Raw genomic sequence first — 24,223 nt, forward strand, 5'->3', positions numbered from 1 at the left:
CCCACGTTGCCAGGAATAGAACCATCTGTGAAACTATCAAGTGTGAGTCTGGTTTGTTCATCAGGTTTTATGCAATATTGACAGCTTTTTCAATGCAAACTGTTACAAATATCAACAATAATTTCCTCCATGCCTTGTATCTAATATGATCGTGCAACACCTTCAACAAGATGTGAAAAAGGGTAATATCATATATTCTTGATTAGGAATGCATTTAATTTTTGATCCAAGTGAAATGGAAAATGTGTCATCATCACAATAGCCCAAATTGGCTTTAATTGTGTGCAATTTATCCAACACCCCCATGACATTAAGTGTGGGCGTGCATACATGAATTTAATTAGAAAGGAGCTCACGATAGAGATGCATGAATAACCTGTCATGTTCTTGATAGACCCATAATCACGGGGGCAGGGTGCACAAGTTCAAATTCAATCAAGTAACAAGGACAACAAAGTCTAGACAATAACAGGCTGATTATACTTGGACAAATTTGCCAACGCCAACAGATCCATATTTAAGGATACCAAAATATCACCAGAGAACTTCATGGCTCAGTTTATAATGGATCATCAAGGCTCCAAATATCTATATGAACCAAATGATACACGATTGCCAGCACCAATAGATAAATAGTTTTAGTGATCAAAATTACCAGTCAACTTCATGCCCAAGTTTATACTGATCAAATTTATGTTTAATTGTATAATAAATGTTAAGAACTACAAGGATCTAGGACGACAAGCTGATTATATATAGATACAAATTTGCTAACTCCACCTCAAATGAAGATTCCCAAGAAAGCACTGTATATCATGTTTGATTGTACATCATGGTAAATCATGGATGCAGAAAGAATCAAGAGCTGATAATTTGAATAGAAAAATGAAGAAATCTTGCCATCAAGAAATGTTTTCTTCCTTTGTCAAATATATTATTCATGAGGTCTACATAACTTTGCAGTTGTCCATGATTTATCCTGTCATATACCTCCATGCAATCTAGCAGAAATCAAGGCCAGGTTCTTCGTGCCTTGAATACTAGACACAAACAGGGAAAATCTGTAACTCAAAATCTCGTCAGTGTTTCCGAACTGCATCTCTTGTCATTAGGTATATTGAATTCCGAACTGCATCCATGATAGTCTTAGTCCAAACTATCATGCTGTACCACAATTAGTTGAAATAGAAACTCAACACAAATTTTGATGGATTAAACCCTGCTAGGACAGCTGCAAAGAAGAAAGTCATTCTCAATCACTTGGGAATTCTTGCAAACTGAACTTTCAGAAAAGATAAACCTTCAGAAAATATAAACCAAGGTTCTCATGCATGCATGAAAATTTGCACACTTTGGTTGGGCATATTTAGTTACATAACAATTACACAACTTGAGTTATAATAGTATAACCAACTTTTGAAATGGTATGAGATTACACTTACAAAAGGGAAAGATAATCATGATTATCAATATGGGAAATAGAAGGATAGTTGTCTTGTCCAAAAACGGAAGAACTGAACAGCACATGAAAATTTCTTAATTAGCATGTTCTCTGACACATGCACATACACAAGATCCAAAATCTGCTTACCATTGTAACCAAGAAAGTTGAGGTAATGGTAGTAGGAGAGAGACAGCAAGAAGAATGCATTTGAAAATATAACTGGGAGAATGCCTTGGCCAATTAAAAGCGGTGACAAAAAATAATGTAAAACTGCATAACAATTTCAGTCATCAGCAAGATTCAGCACAAATAATTCAGTTTAAGTATATTCTCATCTTTTTTTATATACAAACTTGGAGATGAATTGTATTTTTACCATAAAGGGAGATAAAGAGAGGAAAATAAGCATTGCAATGCACATCAAAAGCGTACAGCCTGTTCAACGCACAGACAATTCAGGGAGTGAGATCATAAGGGAAAAACACATAGATACACAACATACCTAAGCACAGCATTAAAAATACTAACTATTCTAGATGCTTCTAAGAAAGTGGCTAGGCAACCCTTGGGTGGACCAACCATACTACACAGTCATTTCACTATCAACATCTTTGAGCTCAAAATTCAGGAGATGTGCAAAGCAAGCCACACTCACGCCCCTTGACAGAAGCTCTATCCACACTGGCCATGAGCAAGTAAGATGGCCCAAGAGTGATGAAGTTGCCCATTTTAGAAGGCATTTCCAATGCAAAAACATGAGGGTATTAGACTTATCACTTTGCATTATTGATCCAGCACAATCTCCTTCAATACTATTCATCACATTGTGCTTTTCTCGTCGTACATTAGTCAATTTAACTTTCCCATACCACTTGATTCGCACTTGAGGAACATAAAGTGACGGCCAGGCATCATTGATAACTCATGCAAATATCAACTTTCTCCTTGTGCTTTTTGTGAATACTCATCATAGAACACAATCTAAGTTACACATCATGTTGATTATCCATAGTTGCCTTTGTGACATTTGATCCCTGAACCTTGATTCCCAAAATTATTTACAATATAGAAATCACATGATATATTATGCACATATCACCTTTCTCCTTGTGCTCTTCGTGAATACTTATCGTAGAACTTCATCTAAGGTCCACATCATAATGATTATTCATATTTCTCTATATTCCAGGGTTTGGACTCATGGTTAGTTGGATCTGGCTGACAGTCGGAAGTTTTCCCAGTGCATGCAGCCAAATGTTCATGCTTGTTTGAACTGTACAAACTTCTCCGCTTTATGATGTGATCAAAAGGATTACTTTATGCTGTCACTGACAATGGCCTCCTCCAGGATTACTTACTATCACAAAAGGATGGTAGTGCAGGTTGTTGAGTACGTGCATCCCATAGGCCTAACAGCAAACGCGTGGAGAACATTGTTGGCCTGTCGGACAAGGTGTGAAAAGAGGCAGGGAGCAGCAAGCACAAATAGCCAAATAAAGGGAGCCGAGTAGTTAATAAGGAATGATTGTAACGCGCCATGCTTCCCAGAAATAGGAAGCATGGACGCCTATATAAATACCGAGTGATCAGAAAGGGAAGGGAATAAAAAAATATTATTTTAGGCAAGAAGTGTACAGAGAGGGAGAGTGAGTGCTTTACTGGCAGTCGATCAGTACTTGTATCTGTGTGTATTCATAATCGATTATTTTTCTTCTGGGGTAATCCTGTGTGTCTAACATGTGATCTAAGTATATTGTCTGTGTGTAATCGCGAGCTTGTAATTGTAGCTGATTCGACAGGATATCTGTTACTGCGTTCCCTAAGAAGCTCTAAGGGTTATCTGCATCCCCGAGTGTCGTGCGGATCAGACGAGTTCAGGGATCCATCAAGAGAGTTATTTAGGAATCCCTTGGGGCAGAGTTACCTCCCCTAATTCCCGGAACTGACTAAGTGTACAGCCGACGGGATGACCTGAAGTCCCTTCCTACCACAATTTCCTTGATCCAGTTACCCAGAAGTAGTAACCGAGAGTGTGTTCCTCCAGAGAGGGGAGGTAACGAACATTCATACCCTTTCTTACACTCCCAAATTCCCAAGGCTGCTTGCACTCTATACAGATTCAATGTCAGCTTAGGACCCATTTGTTTGTATAAAATCATCACTGTAGGAAAGAGAATGTTTAGAATGATCATAGAAGAAAGGTAATGCAAGTGTTATGTTTATGAGGGAGATTAGATTGTAATTAGAGGCATTATGTAGTATACAATTAGTAAGCATTGTATTGCTTGTAATCAAAAGACTCTTCTGGCAAATAAAAAAATGAGAATTGGTGCTTTGGCATATGAGATCTCTTATGTGAGAGAGTGTTCATGGAGGCCTAATGCTAGAGAACTCTACTGTGTCCATATTAGTACCAGAAATAAAAGAAAGAAAGGCGAGTGTGTGTGTGTGTGTGCGATAGAGAGAGAGAGAGAGAGAGAGAGAGAGAGAGAGAGATGAATGCCTTGTAACAGGCCAAAATTATCTACAAGAGATTACATATTATATGTTGTCTTGTCTTTGAGAACTAAACATAGGGTTCTTATGATCTACTTATTTCAGCACTTAAGATTCTGAAGTTAGATAGACTGAAGCTTCTACCTTAAAAAATATGGAGATCTCTAAAGTGAGGAACGCACCTTTTGGTGCCATGTGATAATGGCCTTTATTTGTTGGTGACTAAGGTGATGAGGCCATTGTTTAGATTCCACCTCCATATGGCACAATTGGCAAATCCATACTTCCATAGATTTGTATGCATATCTATCCATCTCAATTTCTAGTTGATATGAAAAGGTCTTGAGCTGCCCTATCTGGTTGCAGACTGCATAGGATAGATGTGTATCCACATAAGAAGGCCTAATGATAAAGCCATCCTGCAACATGCAAAAATACTGCCTTATAGTGGGCCATCATCAATAGATTTGCATGCATATCTACCTATCGCAATCTCTAATTGATGGGAAGCAGTTTTGGCTGCCCTATCTCATTGCAGAATGCATAAGATAGATGTATCCACATAAGAATGCCTAATGACGAATCCATCTTGCAACATGCAGGATCCAACTTCAATAGCTCCAAACCAGCGAAACCAATTGACAAATTACCAAAGGTCCAGCCATGAAATGAAACAAGCTCAGTTCTTTTTCCTAGTGAACAACTTTTCATTGTTATTTTAAAGAGTTCTGATTTTCTCATGCAATTCAGCCAATAATCTTTCAAAGCTGTTCAGAACTATGGCATGCTTTATCCCATCTGTGTTGTATACCTAGGGTAGTCTCCTGCATTCATGGCAATTCCTATGGTTACAAAAACAACGAGTTGGTTACCGTCCCAGCTCTTTTTGCCACCATCCAGGGTAAAATACAGATCCCTACCTCAAGGCACCGCAAGAATATTCTCGAATTTTCTGTCAGCCTATGTCTGAGATTTAAGGTATGAATATTTTACCTTTTCAATTTAATCCCTCACGTAGTATAGTGGGGCATATTCCTACCAAGAGATGATGCGAGCCTTGTCCATGTTCTCGAACTATCCAATTTAATGATATCAGTTTGGACCAAATATGTTACTAGATAGATTTTATTATCGTCCTCAGAGGTCAAACATGACCTATGAGACCAAATGCTAAACACTTTCATGTAGTGTGGAATTTAGTGACTCTCGCTGTTCAAGAGATTTACTAAAGAACATCATAATTGAGAGTGCACATTCTGACTATGACAAATGCGTGTACGAAATGAACCAGATTGACTAATTGTGTAAAGCAAACAAGAATGTGAGGGAGGAGAATGCATGTACCAAGGTGTGATACTCAAACTCCCGAACTTGTTCGGTACAAAATATGAATGGTCGATAAGTCTACTCACCTGTGCCCCAATGCTCCAATTCATATCAAAGAGAATGTGACCTAAGTTATATGGATGCAAAGGTGCGGATGGCAAACAAATATGTACCAGTACGTTCTAATATGTATCGGTGAGTGCGGTTTCACATCTCAGAAAAGACGGTTTCATAGTTTGGTGCAACATATGTAATATAATATGTGATACATGAGCCTCCAAATCTTTCCCAGGCCGCAATACATTGCTCAAAATAGCCTCACTCATAGAGGAATCCATTGAAGCATCATGAAGCAAGATAATGCATCCCATCTTCCTATCTTGCATCCATATAGAACCTAAAATTTTGCTTTTACATATCTTTTGAATCATTAGAAAGAGAGATTTTGTGAGGGGCATCATGGCAACTGGTTGTATGATTGCTAATTTCAGTAGCTGTATGTGTTTAGCTTTGATGATCCTTAGTAAAAAACACATCATCCAACACATCAATAATCATATGCAAAATCCATGATCAAGGAGTTCATATGGCCTGGCTGTTACCCAAAATACTCTCCTGCATTCACTAACACAAGAAATAATACCAGAGAATTCGGCTCTGAAGATAGACATCATGTTTATTTTCATGAAATAAAGAGAAAACGATTATAATTAGAGAAAAAGTTACCCTCCTTTTCAATGACTAGTCAAATATATAAGATTAGACGGTTCTAAGAATACCATTCAACATGTTGTTCAACTGCATAGCTGTTAGCATCTGCTTCCTCTCTAAGATAATTATTGCAAAGGAACCTGAACAAAGAGAATATTGACTTTTATTGCTAACGGACCTATACAAAGAAGATATTAAATTTTTTTTAAATATCAAGAGTAACATGTTGATCTAGGAATTAAGTAAATCCTCAAACATCTAATAACACGCGGTAATGCAAATGCATGTATGTAGTATGGACATGCATACATATATGTCCATGTTATTATAATACATGCACAGCAAGAAAAGCTTTAAAATTTGTGATCTACATTTTATTGACAAAGTTCATAAGCTAACTCTAGATAATAGAACCTTAAGCATTAATGGATGCATGTTTATTATTTATGCTTAAAGATAAGAAGTACCAGTATATTGTTGCCAAAAGAAATCCAAACAGCAAGAAGTGAAAGCACACCACTGAAAATATGGTAAAGCATGCATGAACTATACTCCGAGCATAACTGAAACAAAAATAAACTGTTAAACCAAAAGCATCATCGCGCTTCAGGTATTACAATGATAAATGGTAGTGGAAAAAACTGAAATACTCCTGAAGGTTCCTTTATTTTGCCAAAAGCCATTGAGTTTCCAATATTTCAACAAACTTCCTTGGTCAACCCCCGAAATAGAGGAAAAGGGGAGCATAGAGCATATAATTACCCAAATAACACATACAATTGAGAAAAAAATAAGTTTTGGACCACATAATTATTCTCTTTGCGGGGTTGACCAAGTATATAGGGGGACATAATGAAATCTTAGGGAAACTTTAGGAAATAAAGAGAACTCAGATATTTCTGAATGTTTCCTCTATACAGTATAAAACAGAAATACTGACGCTGCACAGTAAGCAGAAGCAGCAATCATAAGCAATATGCTGCAAATCACCACAAAAGCTGGATCATCTCTGGCCCATTGATTCTTTGTTTCTGCATGAGCAAAACATAATTTAACATTTGCTTCTTTGATAGTTTTCGCAACAAGAGATTTGTGAATTGTAATTTATTAATTGTTACCATCAGTATTGGTACTATAATTTCACCAATTACTTACGTTTATGATACTTTGTTTGCTGATATCTGAACAATCAACAGAACAAATCATCAACACAGAAATATTAGTTTTTTGAAATAGACAATCAAATGGCTCATTAACAGATATGTTCTTTCGAAAGATACAATAATAACCTATAGAATAAAAACACAAGATTCTATAATCAAGGACAAATTGATAATTAAGGCTATGTTAAAAACAATAGTGGTTTTCATGCTGCACAATATATAGCAAAAGTTGTAATAAGCTGTTTCCCACAAACTCTCAATAAAAGAAAGAAACGTTTGGAGTTAGTACGAGTGGAGCCAAAAAACTTACACAACACTTGGTGAAGTACACAGCTGAAGCATCTGCCAAAATGTGTACTCTACATCCATTTGTCTCCACTGAAAAACATGCATTTTTTTGTATTAGCCAGGTTCCATTTTATGTCCCATCCAAACTATAAAACCTTAATACAAAGCCTGACATGAACCACAGAAGCATACACACAGTAAAGGGGGAGATCCAACTCAACTCCCAGGGATACAGAAAACATGGGCTCTCCTCCAATCCTGAGAGCTATCAGTGAAGGTGATATCCTTGACTCTTATCAGCATTCCATACCACCAAAACATCTATTGGATACGAGAGAATCATGTTCTAGAGCTTGAATTCCAGTAGTGATCACCCAATGATCAACAAATGAGATCTAGAACCCTTTTTAAGAATGCACTCAGACAATACTAATGTTGAGCAGGATGCTACGGACACAACACCTCAGTTGAGCGTTAAATCCTTTAAAATATGTATCCAATGCCTTTTTGTTTAACAATGGCTTTATATTATTTGTACAGGCCGAGTGAAAGCGGTGGTCAGTTAGCTACCACCCTGAGATAAGCAATCGATGATTCTCCAGAATAGGTGCCCAGTAAAATCCTTCAAAATATGCCTTGTGGCCTAGTTCTGAGAAGGTTGAAGTGAAGTAAAAAAAGCAGCGGCAGCCAAGAAACTCAGCTATATCACTGAAAGATACCTAATACCATATAAGAACTCGCATTAGGCTGGCATATAAATGCCAATTAACGATACCAAAAACCCAATAAGCGTTAATGGAACCCTGCCTTTTTTCCTCAGTTGCCTAGGAAGAACTAAAACCTCTCTCTCTCCCTTTTATTTTCGTGGAGAAGTTTATCCTAGTTGGAACCCATATTTTTAGTGATCCATATACCTTCGTTCAAATCCAGATTCAGCCTAAGTTAGGATTCGCCTGCAGATCTGATCTATTTTCAGTGTTTCACATGTTGATCCGATCTGATTTGAGGGTTTCTATAACAGATCTAATTTGTTTTCTAGGTTTTCACTAGCACACGTGAGCTACTTCTAGGGTTTTTAATCCAATGTACAACAGATAGTTTATTGTTTCTGTTCCTTTCCTATTAACAATAACCACCTCTCCCTCTCTATGATTTAAGAAAATTAGCTTGCCATCTCTTTATCTCTGCCACGGACACTAAAATTCTGCTGTTCTCTCTCTCTCTCTCTCTGCCCAAAAACTTAGAAAAGCATGATTGTGTCTTATACAAAGCTAATGCCATCACTACATGGAAACATACATTGTTTGCCAATAATATGGGCCTCTAAATCCACCTATATCGTGCTGAAATGAGACTATAGCATCTGGTTATGTGTTTGAAGGCTACACCCAATCCTCGAAACTTAAATCTAGCAGCATAATAGTCACTCCCGGATCCAAAGGCACCATTCATGAATTGTGTTAGCACTCGCTCACCACTGGGTAACTTGTCATTGCTTTCGTAAGGAGCTAACTATTTGAAACTCCATGTTCATGATAAATGAGGCTGAGGCTGAGAAAATGATGACAAATCTCTTCTATAAGTAGAGGTGGATGTGGAATAAGGGATAGACTAAATGTGTCAAATAATGTAAAGAGCTCATGAACAAAGAGAGGATACAAAATGCATCTCAGACCGCACAGAAGCCTCTAGCTAATACCTTCAGTTAGGTGTTTACAAATGATATTGGTTAACCATAGAATCCCACTCATACTGAGGTGACATAGACTAGGAATTAAGGTAGGAATGAGGTAGACCAAAGCACATGGTTAGCTAGCCCTTTATATAATCATAGATCATAGGCTTATGCCCCACGCATAGGCATCCAGATTGTGGCCAGACAAACAACATCCAGTTTGTAGTGCTAACCAACTCTTAATCAAATGTTGAGGAAATGACGTAAATTATTCTCTGTAAATTATTCTGTAATAGTGGGAGCCCTAGCTGTCTCCTATTCTATGCACCTATTTTGTAATGAAGAGGGCAGTCTACAGCAAAGACTCTGTAAAGGGATCATCCCCCTGACATTGGAGACCCTGTGGAGAGGTGGAGACTTTGCTCTATCCTGGTGTCTCTTTTTCGCCTATTTTTTTATCTTGATCCTGCATTCCATTTTTTCCCTTCTCACAGATGTATTCTTAGGATGAATGTTACTTACCGCTGCATGTATGCATTCTGTTTTTGGTCTACTATATTCTGTAAACCCCTCAAAACATAGTTATTTTATTGCTAATAACAAGCAATGACATCTGCATATTGGAGACATTAACATTGGACAACATCCACGAAAACTTCTACATTATGACCACAATGATAACATACGAAATGATGAGAATATTGATGCTAATTTGCTCCAAAATGCAGACCAGAATGCATATAATTCAATCGGGGTCGTGAAAACTAGATGTACATTGTATTTTTACCTTATAAGAATACAAAAAACTGCTCCCAAAGTCGTTACCCATGGGTAAACTGGTAATAGTATGTGTTCTTCTATACAAAAATACTGGATTTTTCTGGGTTTTACGTATTAACTCGGGCACATGTTCAAAAATAGTGCAAAGATCTAGATTTTGATTGGTTTGAAAAAGCAATTTTTCATAAGCCTCAGGTGAATACGAGATATTGGAGCAGTTCTAGTGACTCCCTCAAGGAATAAAATTCACTGTTTCTTCTTTTTTTCCTTCTATTGTTTTTGTTTCTCCTCCGTTTGTCAAGAGCGAAATGGCATGATGAAAAAACTACATATTTAAAAGTCATTACTTCTTTTCTCTTTATTAGTCCTTCTTGCTCTCCCAGCTCTATTTCAACTTTTATACCTAAGCATGTGCACTTTGTTTCCTTCTTTTATCAGCAGCACAGACTCAAATCTAAGTTCTACGAAAACAAAATAGATCTATATTCTTCTCGATTTCAAATCGATCGATGCAGTCACATGATATAAGGTACTCACCAATTAGAAAGACGAGGAAGAAAGAGACTACGAAGAAATCGTACCTTAACAATCCGACCAAGATACTGCATCAAGAGGGAGTTCTGACGGAAGCCTGAAGGTTGGCGATGCCGATTTGAGCTCGTGGGAAGCATCGTAGCTTCAACTCTGAGTGTCTGTGAAGGGGGAGAGGTAAATACAGAGATTACAAAAACAAGTTTTTTAGCCTTATGTATGTATGTATGTATATATGTATGTATGTATGTATGTATGTAATGTTTGTAATGTTTGTATGTATGCGACGTGTCTATTATGACACAAAGCTCGTGTCTATTCTGCATCAAATCATAAAGAGGGTTGGCGAGGGAATCGCAGCCACAGACGGTGCAGGTCACTTAGAGGAAGGCGCGTGCGATATGCACCGTCAGATTTCGATAAGGAAGAATGCGCGAAAAAAAAGTTTGTTAGAGGTCGCCCAACTCCGAGTCGATGGTCGCTTAACCCTGTTAGAGGTCGCCCAACTCTGACTGTTGCAAGTCGCCCAACTGTTTTAGGTCACCCAACCCTGACATTTGCAGGTTGCCTAATTGATTGATCACCCAACCGTTGCAGGTCGCCTAACCAAATGTATCATTTCGACCAAAATCTTCAAATAAGCTTGTTCATTACCCTTATAATTTACAATAACATATCAAACAGTCACAAAATCCAACCTTAAATTATTCAAAATCGACAATCTTTACCATACTTATGTTAAAACAAATAATCATATTAAAACATAAAAGTTAAAAGTTAAAAAACTTAAAACTTAAAACAGAGAACGTAAATCCACTTTAAACACTGTAAACCCAAATCAAAGGATGGCATACTTGAAATAGGAAACTTAAAACATAAATCAACATATGACATACCCCCAAATGCACCGGTCCGCAAAACCACTCAAGCTATGTTTATGGCTCATCCGGAGATGATGGCAAGATTCGACTACAATTCTTGCAACAATCAACATTTGAGTCCCTTGATCTAAAGGTCAAGGCTTCACAATGCAAGTATCGCATCTTCTCTATCGCACATATTGGCAACCGCCTCCTAGCTCGACTTGCGCCTCTTTGCATTTTTCCTGTTTGTGCCTTGGAAGTGTTTGGGGAGTTGCCAATAAGATCTTGTGAAATGTTGATTGATGCTCCCCTTTTTGCACCAATTGCTTGCTTATGCCCTATGGATCCACGGTCTTCTTCATTGGTTGGTTTCAGTGCACCTAGGTGATACACTAGCGTCTGAAGTATTTCTTCAATGGACTCCATACATGCCAAAATTGTTGCACGGTTGAGGGATCATAACCCTTGCCTAAGACATTGAATAGTCCCCCTCAACCATTTGTATTTTCGACTCCCATTCCTCCATTTGTGGTTCTACCTCTGTCTCCACTTCCGTCCCTGTGAAATTGTCATTGCGCATATGGGTTGCATGATCTATAAAAGGCAACGACCCACATAGATGTGGCATGTGCCTCTCAATAATCATCCTGATGCCGAGTATATGCTTACATTTACTTGTAGGGTCTTGGCAATCACAATATGAACATTGGAGCAATACATTATACCATACATTCGACCATGTTATTGACCTCCTTTGGTATAATAAACCAATATCGGGGCTCGTTCACAATATGCATTGTCGCATCATTAGTTTCATACCTCTCTAGTAGCCTTTCGGCCTCTTTAAGTCTTGTTGTTTGATCCCTACAATTTGCACGTGGTGCAAATCCACCACTCTCACATATTTCTTGTTGTTGCTTATACCATTCAATAACAATACCCCCGATGCAAGTGCCAGATTGACTGTCCCTGATTAAAACATGCACAAGATCGGCAATTGATCGGTTTATCCTCCCTCTTAAGGCAGTATATTTGATCAACTACCAATGTCTCTCCACAAGATTGGTAGTGTCAACATGTCCGTAGTTGAACATTCTACCAAATTTAGGCCATAGTTTCCTCCACACACATGTCAAGCCACACCATCCTCCTTATATATATTGCCAAACACCTGACTTGTTTGCATATTCTACCTTTAACTCCTCACATTGGGCATTGAATGTGGATTCTGTAATGCATTGCATGAGTTGGCACATCCGATTATAAAGATGGTTTCTCTCAGTTACACTTACCTTTGGCAACAAGTTGTCCAACCATGCTTTTTTTGTGTGGAAGTGACACAACAAAAGTCGACAATGTGTTTGCGACCTTTGCCCATTTGTAACTATCCAAGATAATCGGTCTATTGCAACCACATTACTTATGGCATTATATGATGTCCAACTTTTATCGATGACTATGACATTTGGCCTCACATTGGGCATCCATGCGAATATGACTCTCAAGCAAGTTTCTAAAGCTACTTGCTCATGGTTAGACCCCTTATCAGAACTACATATCATGTACCATAATGGGATACCAACTCCCATGGCATTTGGGGCCACAACTACATATAATGGCAAGCCAAATTGGTTTGTTTTAAACGTGGAGTCGATTGCCCAAGAGTTGGTTATTGACAATCGCTCACACATCTCTAACATCCATTCATCTTGGAGCACCAAGATGAATGGTTGCCTTGCGGGAGATCCATATTCACCATGCAAGTAGGGTTGGACATGAGCCACCTTCCCAAGATCTCGGAGGGCATAAGCATCTTGCATCATCAAAGACCAATCAACCCCTGACATGGCACTCCCAATTTTTAACTTGTTGGCCATGTTATTGGCCTCCTTTGGTATCATAAAGAACCTATAACTCACAAGGTCTAATGGACTAGCCTTGGAGTTATGATATGCTTCCTTACGCATGCTCATCCGTGCCACATGTCGTGCGCAACCAACATAAAAAAGGTCATCTCTACAACAACTTATAATATTTGGGGCCACTAGCAAATAGTACGCATATGGTCTACTTCCCGATACATGACCCGTATGAGGTCCATATATTGAAAGGGTCATTGTCCCATGGTCAACCCCGCCATTCATTCGAGCGTTCACATAAAAAGTACACCCACATCGAGATGAATGCTTTCTACGTCGAGTGCATGGATATTGCTTGTTGGCCACACCGCATCGGTGACAATTATACCTAGTCACGTGTGCACCCCTTGTGACCCCTGTACGGAAGCGTGTGTGATACCTCAATTGAACATCTATGAGTGTATCATCAACCCTATGTGCCTCTATCTTGATCACTTCTATGGGTCTAGACTTTTTATATTTCACGACACTTGTCCCCTCCATGTCAGATGGAGTTAACCTCGACACAACTTGACAACCACATTGGTCAATCACTGCTTTCACATACGCACTTGGGATCCCATGGTCAGGAAGGTCATTGGACCAAAGTCTCTTTAACTCTGTCAAAGTACCTGTCAAAGAACGGTGCGATGCGCCACAATGTGATGCCAGTACTATCTCCCTCCATTTCTCTACGTGTGTAATCTAAAGATGAGGCAATGCCTTAAGGTGTATTGCATTCTCATTTCTAAGCGTGAGACGACTCTTCATGCGCCTCCATGCATGTAAATTAAGAGGTGCACCCCTTGCGAGTGTGCTTAATATTTCAAATGTTACCTTAACTTGACCCAATAAATCTTTAAGCATTAAATCGTACGTACCTCTAGTGAACGCAAAATACCTCGTCGAACAATACATGAAGGGATCAACCTCCTTCACCTCTTCTTCGAATGAAGGCGACTCATAGTCTTCGGATGTAGACGAATCCAAGTCTTCGTCGATGGTTGCGGAGTATGGTGATGCATAACCATCCTCAGAATCATACAAGGACGTGATGAAATCTATTTCATTTGGATTCATCTCAACAAGTTGGTTTTCTTGTAGTGATTAATCAAAGGTAATTTAAGTTAGAGAATGTGATTAAGTGAATTTGATTAAGACAGAGATTATGATTAAGATAGAGACAGTGATTATAAGAATCTGATTAAGCTAGAGAATGTAATTAATTGAACCTAATTAAGATAAAGAATTTGATTAATTGAACCTGATTAAGATAGAGAATGTGATTATAAGAATGTGATTAAGACAGAGAATGTGATTATAAGAACTTGATTAAGACAAAGAATGTGATTAATTGCTTCAAATTAAGATAGAGAATGTGATTAATTGAATCTGATCTTAAAAGGTAATTAACTGGAGATGGAATCAACTCTAATTAAAATGATGGTGAAGGGTTTAATGTGACTTAAAATGTGATTAATTTACATGTTAATATGACCGTTTTTTTGGCCGTTGGATTATGGTTAGGTGACCATATTAGAAGAGGTTGGGCAACCTGGATTATGAAGTTTGGGCAACCTGGTTAGGTGACCATATTAAAAGAGAATTAATTTTAAGAGGTTTGGGCAACTTGATTGCGTGACCATATCAAAAGAGAATTAATTTTAAGAGGTTTGGGCAACTTGGTTTATTACCATTGATATTTTTTACAACGGTTCAGAGATAGATTGGTTTAAAACAACTTTTTCAAATCAGCTCTTTCGAAGAGATTAGCTTTTTCGCAAATCAATTGGTTTACATTTGAGATTGGTTTAAAACAACAAACCAACTTGAGATAAACAACTTGAGATTGGTTAAAACATCAAATCTATTGAAGATCACAACTAGCTCGAAACTTTTAAAACAACACATCAATTTTAGACCACAACTTAGATTGGTTTAAAACAGCAAATCAACTTTAGATCACAACTTGTGATTGGTTTAAAACAACAAATCAACTTGAGATAAACACTTGTTGTAAACAACATTTCCATTAATAAGTGATCGCGATATACAATGAGTCAATTCTCGCTATAAAAAATTTGTGTGGATTCCAAAATATAGTTACAACATTAGCTCTATAACAAAATCTGTGTTAAAAACATTCACAAAATTTACAATATGGAGCCACCAGTCGCAAAATCCTAGTACCCTTCACGCCCACTCGTCCACATGAATCCGAAGTGAATCCACTTCACGTTTGGTGAACCACATCTCTATGCCCTGTCACCACATGAATAAGGCATTGCAATTACACTTAGAAAAGTCAGAGATATCCATCTTTGTAAGAACTCCCCCACCAACATTTGGATAGTCTTCATCACGTAAACGCCACAATCCCAACAATTTGGCTGAGTTGGGATGTGCAATACATGATGTCGACCCTCGGGTACAATGGTGTGGTCTGACGGTTTAGATGAAATTTTCCGAATAGTCAACTCTGCCATTCTCTGCATGTTGTTAGTTGTTGCCTTGTTCAATGGATCGCAGAAGACTACTTTGCTAGTTAACTTAGCAATTTTTTGTCGCTTCTTCGTCCACAACACCCAATGCTTGTGAAGCACGATCGGAATGAACATAAAATCACATTTAGCCACCTTCTCCTAAGGTTGGCTTGCCCCTTCATCGTCTGCTGATGTAGCGGCACCTAAAGTGGATCGACGACGGTGAAGCGTTTTGTCACCTCGAGTGGTAACGAGTACTCCATCCACAACATGAATAAGGTCATAGTCCACGTCGATGCCATTTTACGACACTTGCACATGGTCTTAAGATCTGACTTAGTAACATCAAGGGCCAAATCAAGATGTTGGCAGGTCAGTTGGTACCTGAATGCATAGAAATATGTAATTTGAGTAGGTACATCACACCCTATGTCAGTTAGTAGGATACTACTTTATATTTCACATAAACCCTACCTGGAAAAGTGTTTATTTCGTGTTTGGATCCATAACATTATGCCCTTACCATGCTGAATTTGAACTATTGCCACATCCGGTGCAGCATCATCTGAATCTGATGTTAGGGAATAAACATAGGTGTTTGACTCGACCTCCTTCTGTTGGACTAGCATCTTCTGTCGTCTTCTTCTTGGTGGAGTGGACACACCACCCTCAGATGGGTTTAGAGCCTCATCCATATCCGTGGACACACCCTACGGTTGGGTGGATATCCCCGCCTTTTTACACTGTTTCACCACATGTTATTATCTAAATTCTGCAAATAAACCCTCCAAAACATATTTGAAATGAAATCTTCGCTCATACTTACATAAGAATCCAAACCGGATTCTATCTTCTTTGTCAACATCTCCAAACGCTCATCCTTTTTGGAGTCGTATATGACCATCTCGTTGTCCATGAATCGCGCCACGAACTCTGCCTCTGTGTCAAGAAGGAATTCAACAGGAATAGAGTTGTACCTCGAAATAGCCCTAACCTTCAACTTCCGGATATATGTTTGCCGATTTTTGTTGTACTTGATTTCGAGGTCCATGAATCTTCTAAGTGATCTCTGACGCTCATAACTATTAAAGCATGCCCCCGGAATACCCTCCTCCTCTATACGCATCCCTAGTGGTAGGACTATGTATATTCCATGTTCCTTGCATAAATGTGATTCCATGTCACTTTTTTTGCGATATCGCCTTGGCGAGAGGCGGCAATACTCAATATAGATACACGCACAAGCCTTGTTCCCATTTGCATCTCTTCCAACCTTATACAATGAGTCTGGGCGAGGAGCATCTGTTCTTTTTGTATGTGTTACATATTTAAGATTGACATAAAGATTGACATAAAGATTGACATATTGCAACGACACCAAATCCACATACCATTTGGAGGAACATCTTGGTCGAATGTTGCCATGGCATGTATGGGCTCGATCTAAGACACATGTGTCTGATCCATTCTGTCCCCACTCGTACACATGTCGGCTAACGAACTTCGCCAATATCTTCTAACGGAGACCCTTTAACAAATCATAAGTCAACATACATGCATCAAACCCTAAACCAGTATTAGGGGAGATTGGTTCGTGACATACCTCTCTTGAGTTGGATATATGTCACTATTATCGAAATTTCACCAATCTTTGTACTTGGACTTGGAAGCCATTTACCACCATTCAAGTAATCAAACATTTTTTTGAATTTAATACTCTTAAGTTTAAGCAAGCAAATCATTAAACTCGAAACTCGAAACCTTAATCCCTCACTTCCAAATCTCCCCATATGTTATATCCCACTTATCATGTTGCAATAATTAGATTAAGCAAGAATGAGACTCAAATCCCAATATCCTATAAAATAAGTACTTTTGACATGATTAAGTTTATGTAAGATGAGGCCCTAGTCCCTAAAGATGAATAGTTTTACATTAATTCGAATTTCAACATTTGTCTCATTGGGATTTGAGTCTCATTCTTGCTTAATCTAATTATTGCAACATGATAAGTGGGATATAACATATGGGGAGATTTGGAAGTGAGGGATTAAGGTTTCGAGTTTCGAGTTTAATGATTTACTTGCTTAAACTTAAGAGTATTAAAAATCAAAAAAATGTTTGATTACTTGAATGGTGGTAAATGGCTTCCAAGTCCAAGTACAAAGATTGGTGAAATTTCGATAACAATGACATATATCCAACTCAAGAGAGGTATGTCACGAACCAATCTCCCCTAATACTGGTTTAGGGTTTGATGCATGTATGTTGACTCATGATTTGTTAAAGGGTCTCCGTTAGAAGATATTGGCGAAGTTCATTAGCCGACATGTGTACGAGTGGGGACAGAATGGATCAGACATATGTGTCTTAGATCGAGCCCATACATGCCATGGCAACATTCGACCAAGATGTTCCTCCAAATGGAATGTGGATTTGGTGTCGTTACAATATGTCAATCTTTATGTCAATCTTAAATATATAACACATATAGAAAGAAGAGATGCTCCTCGCCTAGACTCGTTGTATAAGGTTGGAAGAGATGCAAATGGGAACAAGGCTCGTGTATGTATCTATACCGAGTATTGCCGCCTCTCGCCAAGGTGGTATCACAAAAAACGTGACATGGAATCACATTTACGCAAGAAACATGGAATAGACATAGTCCTACCACTAGGGATGCGTATAGAGGAGGGTATTCCGGAGGCATGCTTTAATAGCCATGAGTGTCAGAGATCACTCATAAGATTCATGGACCCCGAAATCAAGTACAACAGAAATCGACAAACATATATTCGGAAGTTGAAGGTTAGGGTTGTTTTGAGGTACAACTCTATTCCTGTTGAACTCCGTCTTGACACAAAGGCAGAGTTCGTGGCGCGATTTATGGACAACGAGATGGTCATATACGACTCCAAAAAGGATGAGCGTTTAGAGATGTTGACAAAGAAGATAGAATCCGGTTTGGATTCTTATGTAAGTATGAGCGAAGATTTCATTTCAAATATGTTTTGGAGGGTTTATTTGCAGAATTTAGATAATAAAATGTGTCTTATTGTGGTGGAACAGTGTACAAAGGTGAGGATATCCACCCAACCGCAAGGTGTGTCCACGGATGTGGATGAGGCTCTAAACCCATTTGAGGGTAGTGTGTCCACTCCACCAAGACAAAGACGACATAAAATGCTAGGCCAACAGAAGGAGGTCAAGTCAAACACTCATGTTTATTCCCTAACATCAAATTCAAATGGCGTTGCACCGAATGTGGCAATAGTTCAAATTCAGCATGGTAAGGGCATAATGTTATAGATCCAAACACAAAATAAACACTTTTCCAAGTAGGGTTTATGTGAAATATAAAGTAGTATCCTACTAACTTACATGGGGTGTGATATACCTACTCAAACAACATTATTTCTATGTATTCAGGTACCAGCTGACCTGCCAACGTCTCGATTTGGCCCTTGACGTTACCGAGTCAGATCTTGAGACCATGTGCAAGTGTCGTAAAATGGCATCGACGTGGACTATGACCTTATTCATGTTGTGGATGGAGTACTCGTTACCACTCGAGGTGACAAAACACTTCATCGTCGTCGATCCACTTTGGGTGCCTCTACACCAGCAGACGATAAAGGGGTAAGCCATCCTTAAGAAGGTGGCTAAATATAATTTTATGTTCATTTCGATCGTGCTTGACGGGCATTGGGTGTTGTGGACGAAGAAGCGACAAAAAATTGCTAAGCTAACTAGCAAAGTAGTCTTCTGCGATCCATTGAACAAGGCAACAACTGACAACATGCATAGAATGGGAGAGTTGGCGATTCGAAAAATTTAATCTAAACTGTCAGACCACACCATTGTGCCCGAGGGTCGACATCACATATTGCACATCACAACTCAGCCAAATTATTGGGATTGTGGCTTTTACATGATGAAGACTATCCAAATGTTGGTGGGGGAGTTCTTACAAAGATGGATATCTCCGACTTTTGTAAGTGTAATTGCAATGCCTTACTCATGTGGTGACATGGCACAGAGATGTGGTGACCAAGTATATTTGGGGACATAATGAAATCTTAGGGAAACTTTAGGAAATAAAGAGAACTCAGATATTTCTTAATGTTTCCTCTATACAGTATAAAACAGAAATACTGACGCTGCACAGTAAGCAGAAGCAACAATCATAAGCAATATGCTGCAAATCACCACAAAAGTTGGATCATCTCTTGCCCATTGATTCTTTGTTTCTGCATGAGCAAAACATAATTTAACATTTGCTTCTTTGATAGTTTTCGCAACAAGAGATTTGTGAATTGTAATTTATTAATTGTTACCACCAGTATTGCTACTATAATTTCACCAATTACTTACGTTTATGAAACTTTGTTTGTTGATATCTGAACAATCAACAGACCAAATCATCAACATAGAAATATTAGTTTTTAGAAATAGATAATCAAATGGCTCATTAACAGATATGTTCTTTGGAAAGATACAATAATAACCTATAGAATAAAAACACAAGATTCTATAATCAAAGACAAATTGATAATTAAGGCTATGTTAAAAACAATAGTGGTTTTCATGATGTACAATATATAGCAAAAGTTGTAATAAGCTGTTTCCCACAAACTCTCAATAAAAGAAAGAAAAGTTTGGAGATAGTACGAGTGGAGCCAAAAAACTTACACAACACTCGGTGAAGTACACAACTGAAGCATCTGCCAAAATGTGTACTCTACATCCATTTGTCTCCACTGAAAAACATGCATTTTTTTGTATTAGCCAAGTTCCATTTTATGTCCCATCCAAACTATAAAACCTTAATACAAAGCCTGACATGAACCACAGAAGCATACACACAGTAAAGGTGGAGATCCAACTCAACTCCCAGGGATACAGAAAACATGGGCTCTCCTCCAATCCTGAGAGCTATCAGTGAAGGTGATATCCTTGACTCTTATCAGCATTCCATACCACCAAAACATCTATTGGATACGAGACAATCATGGTCTAGAGCTTGAATTCCAGTAGTGATCACCCAATGATCAACAAATGAGATCTAGAACCCTTTTTAAGAATGCACTCAAACAATACTAATGTTGAGCAGGATGCTACGGACACAACACCTCAGTTGAGCGTTAAATCCTTTAAAATATGTATCCAATGCCTTTTTGTTTAACAATGGCTTTATATTATTTGTACAGGCCGAGTGAAAGCGGTGGTCAGTTAGCTACCACCCTGAGATAAGCAATCGATGATTCTCCAGAATAGGTGCCCAGTAAAATCCTTCAAAATATGCCTTGTGGCCTAGTTCTGAGAAGGTTGAAGTGAAGTAAACAAAGCAGCGGCAGCCAAGAAACTCAGCTATATCACTGAAAGATACCTAATACCATATAAGAACTCGCATTAGGCTGGCATATAAATGCCAATTAACGATACCAAAAACCCAATAAGCGTTAATGGAACCCTGCCTTTTTTCCTCAGTTGCCTAGGAAGAACTAAAACCTCTCTCTCTCCCTTTTATTTTCGTGGAGAAGTTTATCCTAGTTGGAACCCATATTTTTAGTGATCCATATATCTTCGTTCAAATCCAGATTCAGCCTAAGTTAGGATTCGCCTGCAGATCTGATCTATTTTCAGTGTTTCACATGTTGATCCGATCTGATTTGAGGGTTTCTATAACAGATCTAATTTGTTTTCTAGGTTTTCACTAGCACACGTGAGCTACTTCTAGGGTTTTTAATCCAATGTACAACAGATAGTTTATTGTTTCTGTTCCTTTCCTATTAACAATAACCACCTCTCCCTCTCTATGATTTAAGAAAATTAGCTTGCCATCTCTTTATCTCTGCCACGGACACTAAAATTCTGTTGTTCTCTCTCTCTCTCTCTCTGCCCAAAAACTTAGAAAAGCATGATTGTGTCTTATACAAAGCTAATGCCATCACTACATGGAAACATACATTGTTTGCCAATAATATGGGCCTCTAAATCCACCTATATCGTGCTGAAATGAGACTATAGCATCTGGTTATGTGTTTGAAGGCTACACCCAATCCTCGAAACTTAAATCTAGCAGCATAATAGTCACTCCCGGATCCAAAGGCACCATTCATGAATTGTGTTAGCACTCGCTCACCACTGGGTAACTTGTCATTGCTTTCGTAAGGAGCTAACTATTTGAAACTCCATGTTCATGATAAATGAGGCTGAGGCTGAGAAAATGATGACAAATCTCTTCTATAAGTAGAGGTGGATGTGGAATAAGGGATAGACTAAATGTGTCAAATAATGTAAAGAGCTCATGAACAAAGAGAGGATACAAAATGCACCCCAGACCGCACAGAAGCCTCTAGCTAATACCTTCAGTTAGGTGTTTACAAATGATATTGGTTAACCATAGAATCCCACTCATACTGAGGTGACATAGACTAGGAATTAAGGTAGGAATGAGGTAGACCAAAGCACATGGTTAGCTAGCCCTTTATATAATCATAGATCATAGGCTTATGCCCCACGCATAGGCATCCAGATTGTGGCCAGACAAACAACATCCAGTTTGTAGTGCTAACCAACTCTTAATCAAATGTTGAGGAAATGACGTAAATTATTCTCTGTAAATTATTCTGTAATAGTGGGAGCCCTAGCTGTCTCCTATTCTATGCACCTATTTTGTAATGAAGAGGGTAGTCTACAGCAAATGACTCTGTAAAGGGATCATCCCCCTGACATTGGAGACCCTGTGGAGAGGTGGAGACTTTGCTCTATCCTGGTGTCTCTTTTTCGCCTATTTATTTATCTTGATCCTGCATTCCATTTTTTCCCTTCTCACAGATGTATTCTTAGGATGAATGTTACTTACAGCTGCATGTATGCATTCTGTTTTTGGTCTACTATATTCTGTAAACCCCTCAAAACATACTTATTTTATTGCTAATAACAAGCAATGACATCTGCATATTGGAGACATTAACATTGGACAACATCCACAAAAACTTCTACATTATGACCACGATGATAACATACGAAATGATGAGAATATTGATGCTAATTTGCTCCAAAATGCAGACCAGAATGCATATAATTAAATTGGGATCGTGAAAACTAGATGTACATTGTATTTTTACCTTATAAGAATACAAAAAACTGCTCCCAAAGTCGTTACCCATGGGTAAACTGGTAATAGTATGTGTTCTTCTATACAAAAATACTGGATTTTTCTGGGTTTTACGTATTAACTCGGGCACATGTTCAAAAATAGTGCAAAGATCTAGATTTTGATTGGTTTGAAAAAGCAATTTTTCATAAGCCTCAGGTGAATACGAGAGATTCGAGCAGTTCTAGTGACTCCCTCAAGGAATAAAATTCACTGTTTCTTCTTTTTTTCCTTCTATTGTTGTTGTTTCTCCTCCGTTTGTCAAGAGCGAAATGGCATGATGAAAAAACTACATATTTAAAAATCATTACTTCTTTTCTCTTTATTTGTCCTTCCTGCTCTCCCAGCTCTATTTCAACTTTTATACCTAAGCATGTGCACTTTGTTTCCTTCTTTTATCAGCAGCACAGACTCAAATCTAAGTTCTACGAAAACAAAATAGATCTATATTCTTCTCGATTTCAAATCGATCGATGCAGTCACATGATATAAGGTACTCACCAATTAGAAAGACGAGGAAGAAAGAGACTACGAAGAAATCGTACCTTAACAATCCGACCAAGATACTGCATCAAGAGGGAGTTCTGACGGAAGCCTGAAGGTTGGCGATGCCGATTTGAGCTCGTGGGAAGCATCGTAGCTTCAACTCTGAGTGTCTGTGAAGGGGGAGAGGTAAATACAGAGATTACAAAAACAAGTTTTTTAGCCTTATGTATGTATGTATGTATATATGTATGTATGTATGTATGTAATGTTTGTAATGTTTGTACATATGTATGTATGTATGTAGGCATGCATGCATGTATGTATGTATGTATGAATATGTATGGATGGATGGATGGATGGATTCTCCTGTCTATTTGCTACCAAATCATAATGTGGGATGGCGAGGGAATCGTCGCCACATACTGTGAAGGGTGTGTTTCCGAGGGCACATGCGATCTGCATTGTCATATCTTTATCTAAAAAAGCGACCCATTATAAAATACACCTTTGGTAGCCCAGCTTATTTCCATAGGCCGACTGACTTAGGGCAGTGGCCCGCCCGACTCAAAGCAGTAGCCCGACCGACTTAGGGCAATTGCCCGACTCAAACCATCTACAATTTGTGCTAAGGTTCAAAAACTTCTTAAGTCCAAAAAAACAAAATTTTGACATCAAGATCTTTGCATTTTAGATATATAAAATTACCACCATTACAATAAAAACACGTGCAATTTGACTTCCCAAGGTAAAACAAAAACTTAGATATCATTTCAAACAACGTTCCATCTCATATTTGGGCCACCATGAAAATTTCAGCCACCAAAAAATCCAATGTGCATTTTTAACATACTTGAAACTTCAAATTACACAATTTTCGAGATACAAAAAGTTTCAAAGATCACAAGCCATCCAATGTT

General features: G+C 38.3%; 2 protein-coding genes and 1 long non-coding RNA gene across 4 annotated transcripts; 2 read left to right on the top strand and 1 right to left on the bottom strand.

The window, feature by feature from the left end:
- Positions 1 to 558: 558 nt before the first annotated feature.
- On the bottom strand, positions 559 to 23,509 carry LOC147869423 (UNC-50 family protein). Of its 2 annotated transcripts, none has more exons than XM_087329283.1 (10): positions 23,366 to 23,509; positions 20,351 to 20,418; positions 7,133 to 7,158; positions 6,918 to 7,008; positions 6,445 to 6,540; positions 6,046 to 6,117; positions 1,821 to 1,879; positions 1,592 to 1,714; positions 1,443 to 1,514; positions 559 to 1,231 (listed from the first exon to the last, which is right to left on the bottom strand). In XM_087329283.1, the coding sequence occupies exons 1-10, from the start codon at positions 23,453 to 23,455 to the stop codon at positions 1,176 to 1,178; spliced, it is 753 nt and encodes a 250-aa protein (XP_087185409.1). In that variant the 5' UTR covers positions 23,456 to 23,509; the 3' UTR covers positions 559 to 1,175. The 2 variants fall into 2 exon arrangements, with proteins under 2 accessions (XP_087185409.1, XP_087185418.1); XM_087329292.1 differs by lacking the exons at positions 20,351 to 20,418; positions 23,366 to 23,509 and adding exons at positions 7,451 to 7,518; positions 10,465 to 10,608.
- Positions 2,471 to 3,580, top strand: LOC147869424 (uncharacterized). The gene is made up of 3 exons (XR_015530688.1): positions 2,471 to 2,700; positions 2,814 to 2,838; positions 3,498 to 3,580. It is a non-coding gene; the product is annotated as an uncharacterized LOC147869424 (long non-coding RNA).
- On the top strand, positions 18,158 to 18,967 carry LOC147869425 (uncharacterized). Its single transcript, XM_087338172.1, has 2 exons — positions 18,158 to 18,634; positions 18,728 to 18,967. Exons 1-2 carry the CDS (start codon positions 18,284 to 18,286, stop codon positions 18,965 to 18,967), a joined length of 591 nt encoding a protein of 196 aa, XP_087194298.1. The 5' UTR covers positions 18,158 to 18,283.
- Positions 23,510 to 24,223: the final 714 nt, after the last annotated feature.

This window comes from Azolla caroliniana, unplaced genomic scaffold (genome assembly GCF_043228905.1).
Source record: "Azolla caroliniana isolate FFs.n. ecotype wild unplaced genomic scaffold, voAzoCaro1.0.p SCAF_1, whole genome shotgun sequence".
Taxonomy (NCBI): domain Eukaryota; kingdom Viridiplantae; phylum Streptophyta; class Polypodiopsida; order Salviniales; family Salviniaceae; genus Azolla; species Azolla caroliniana.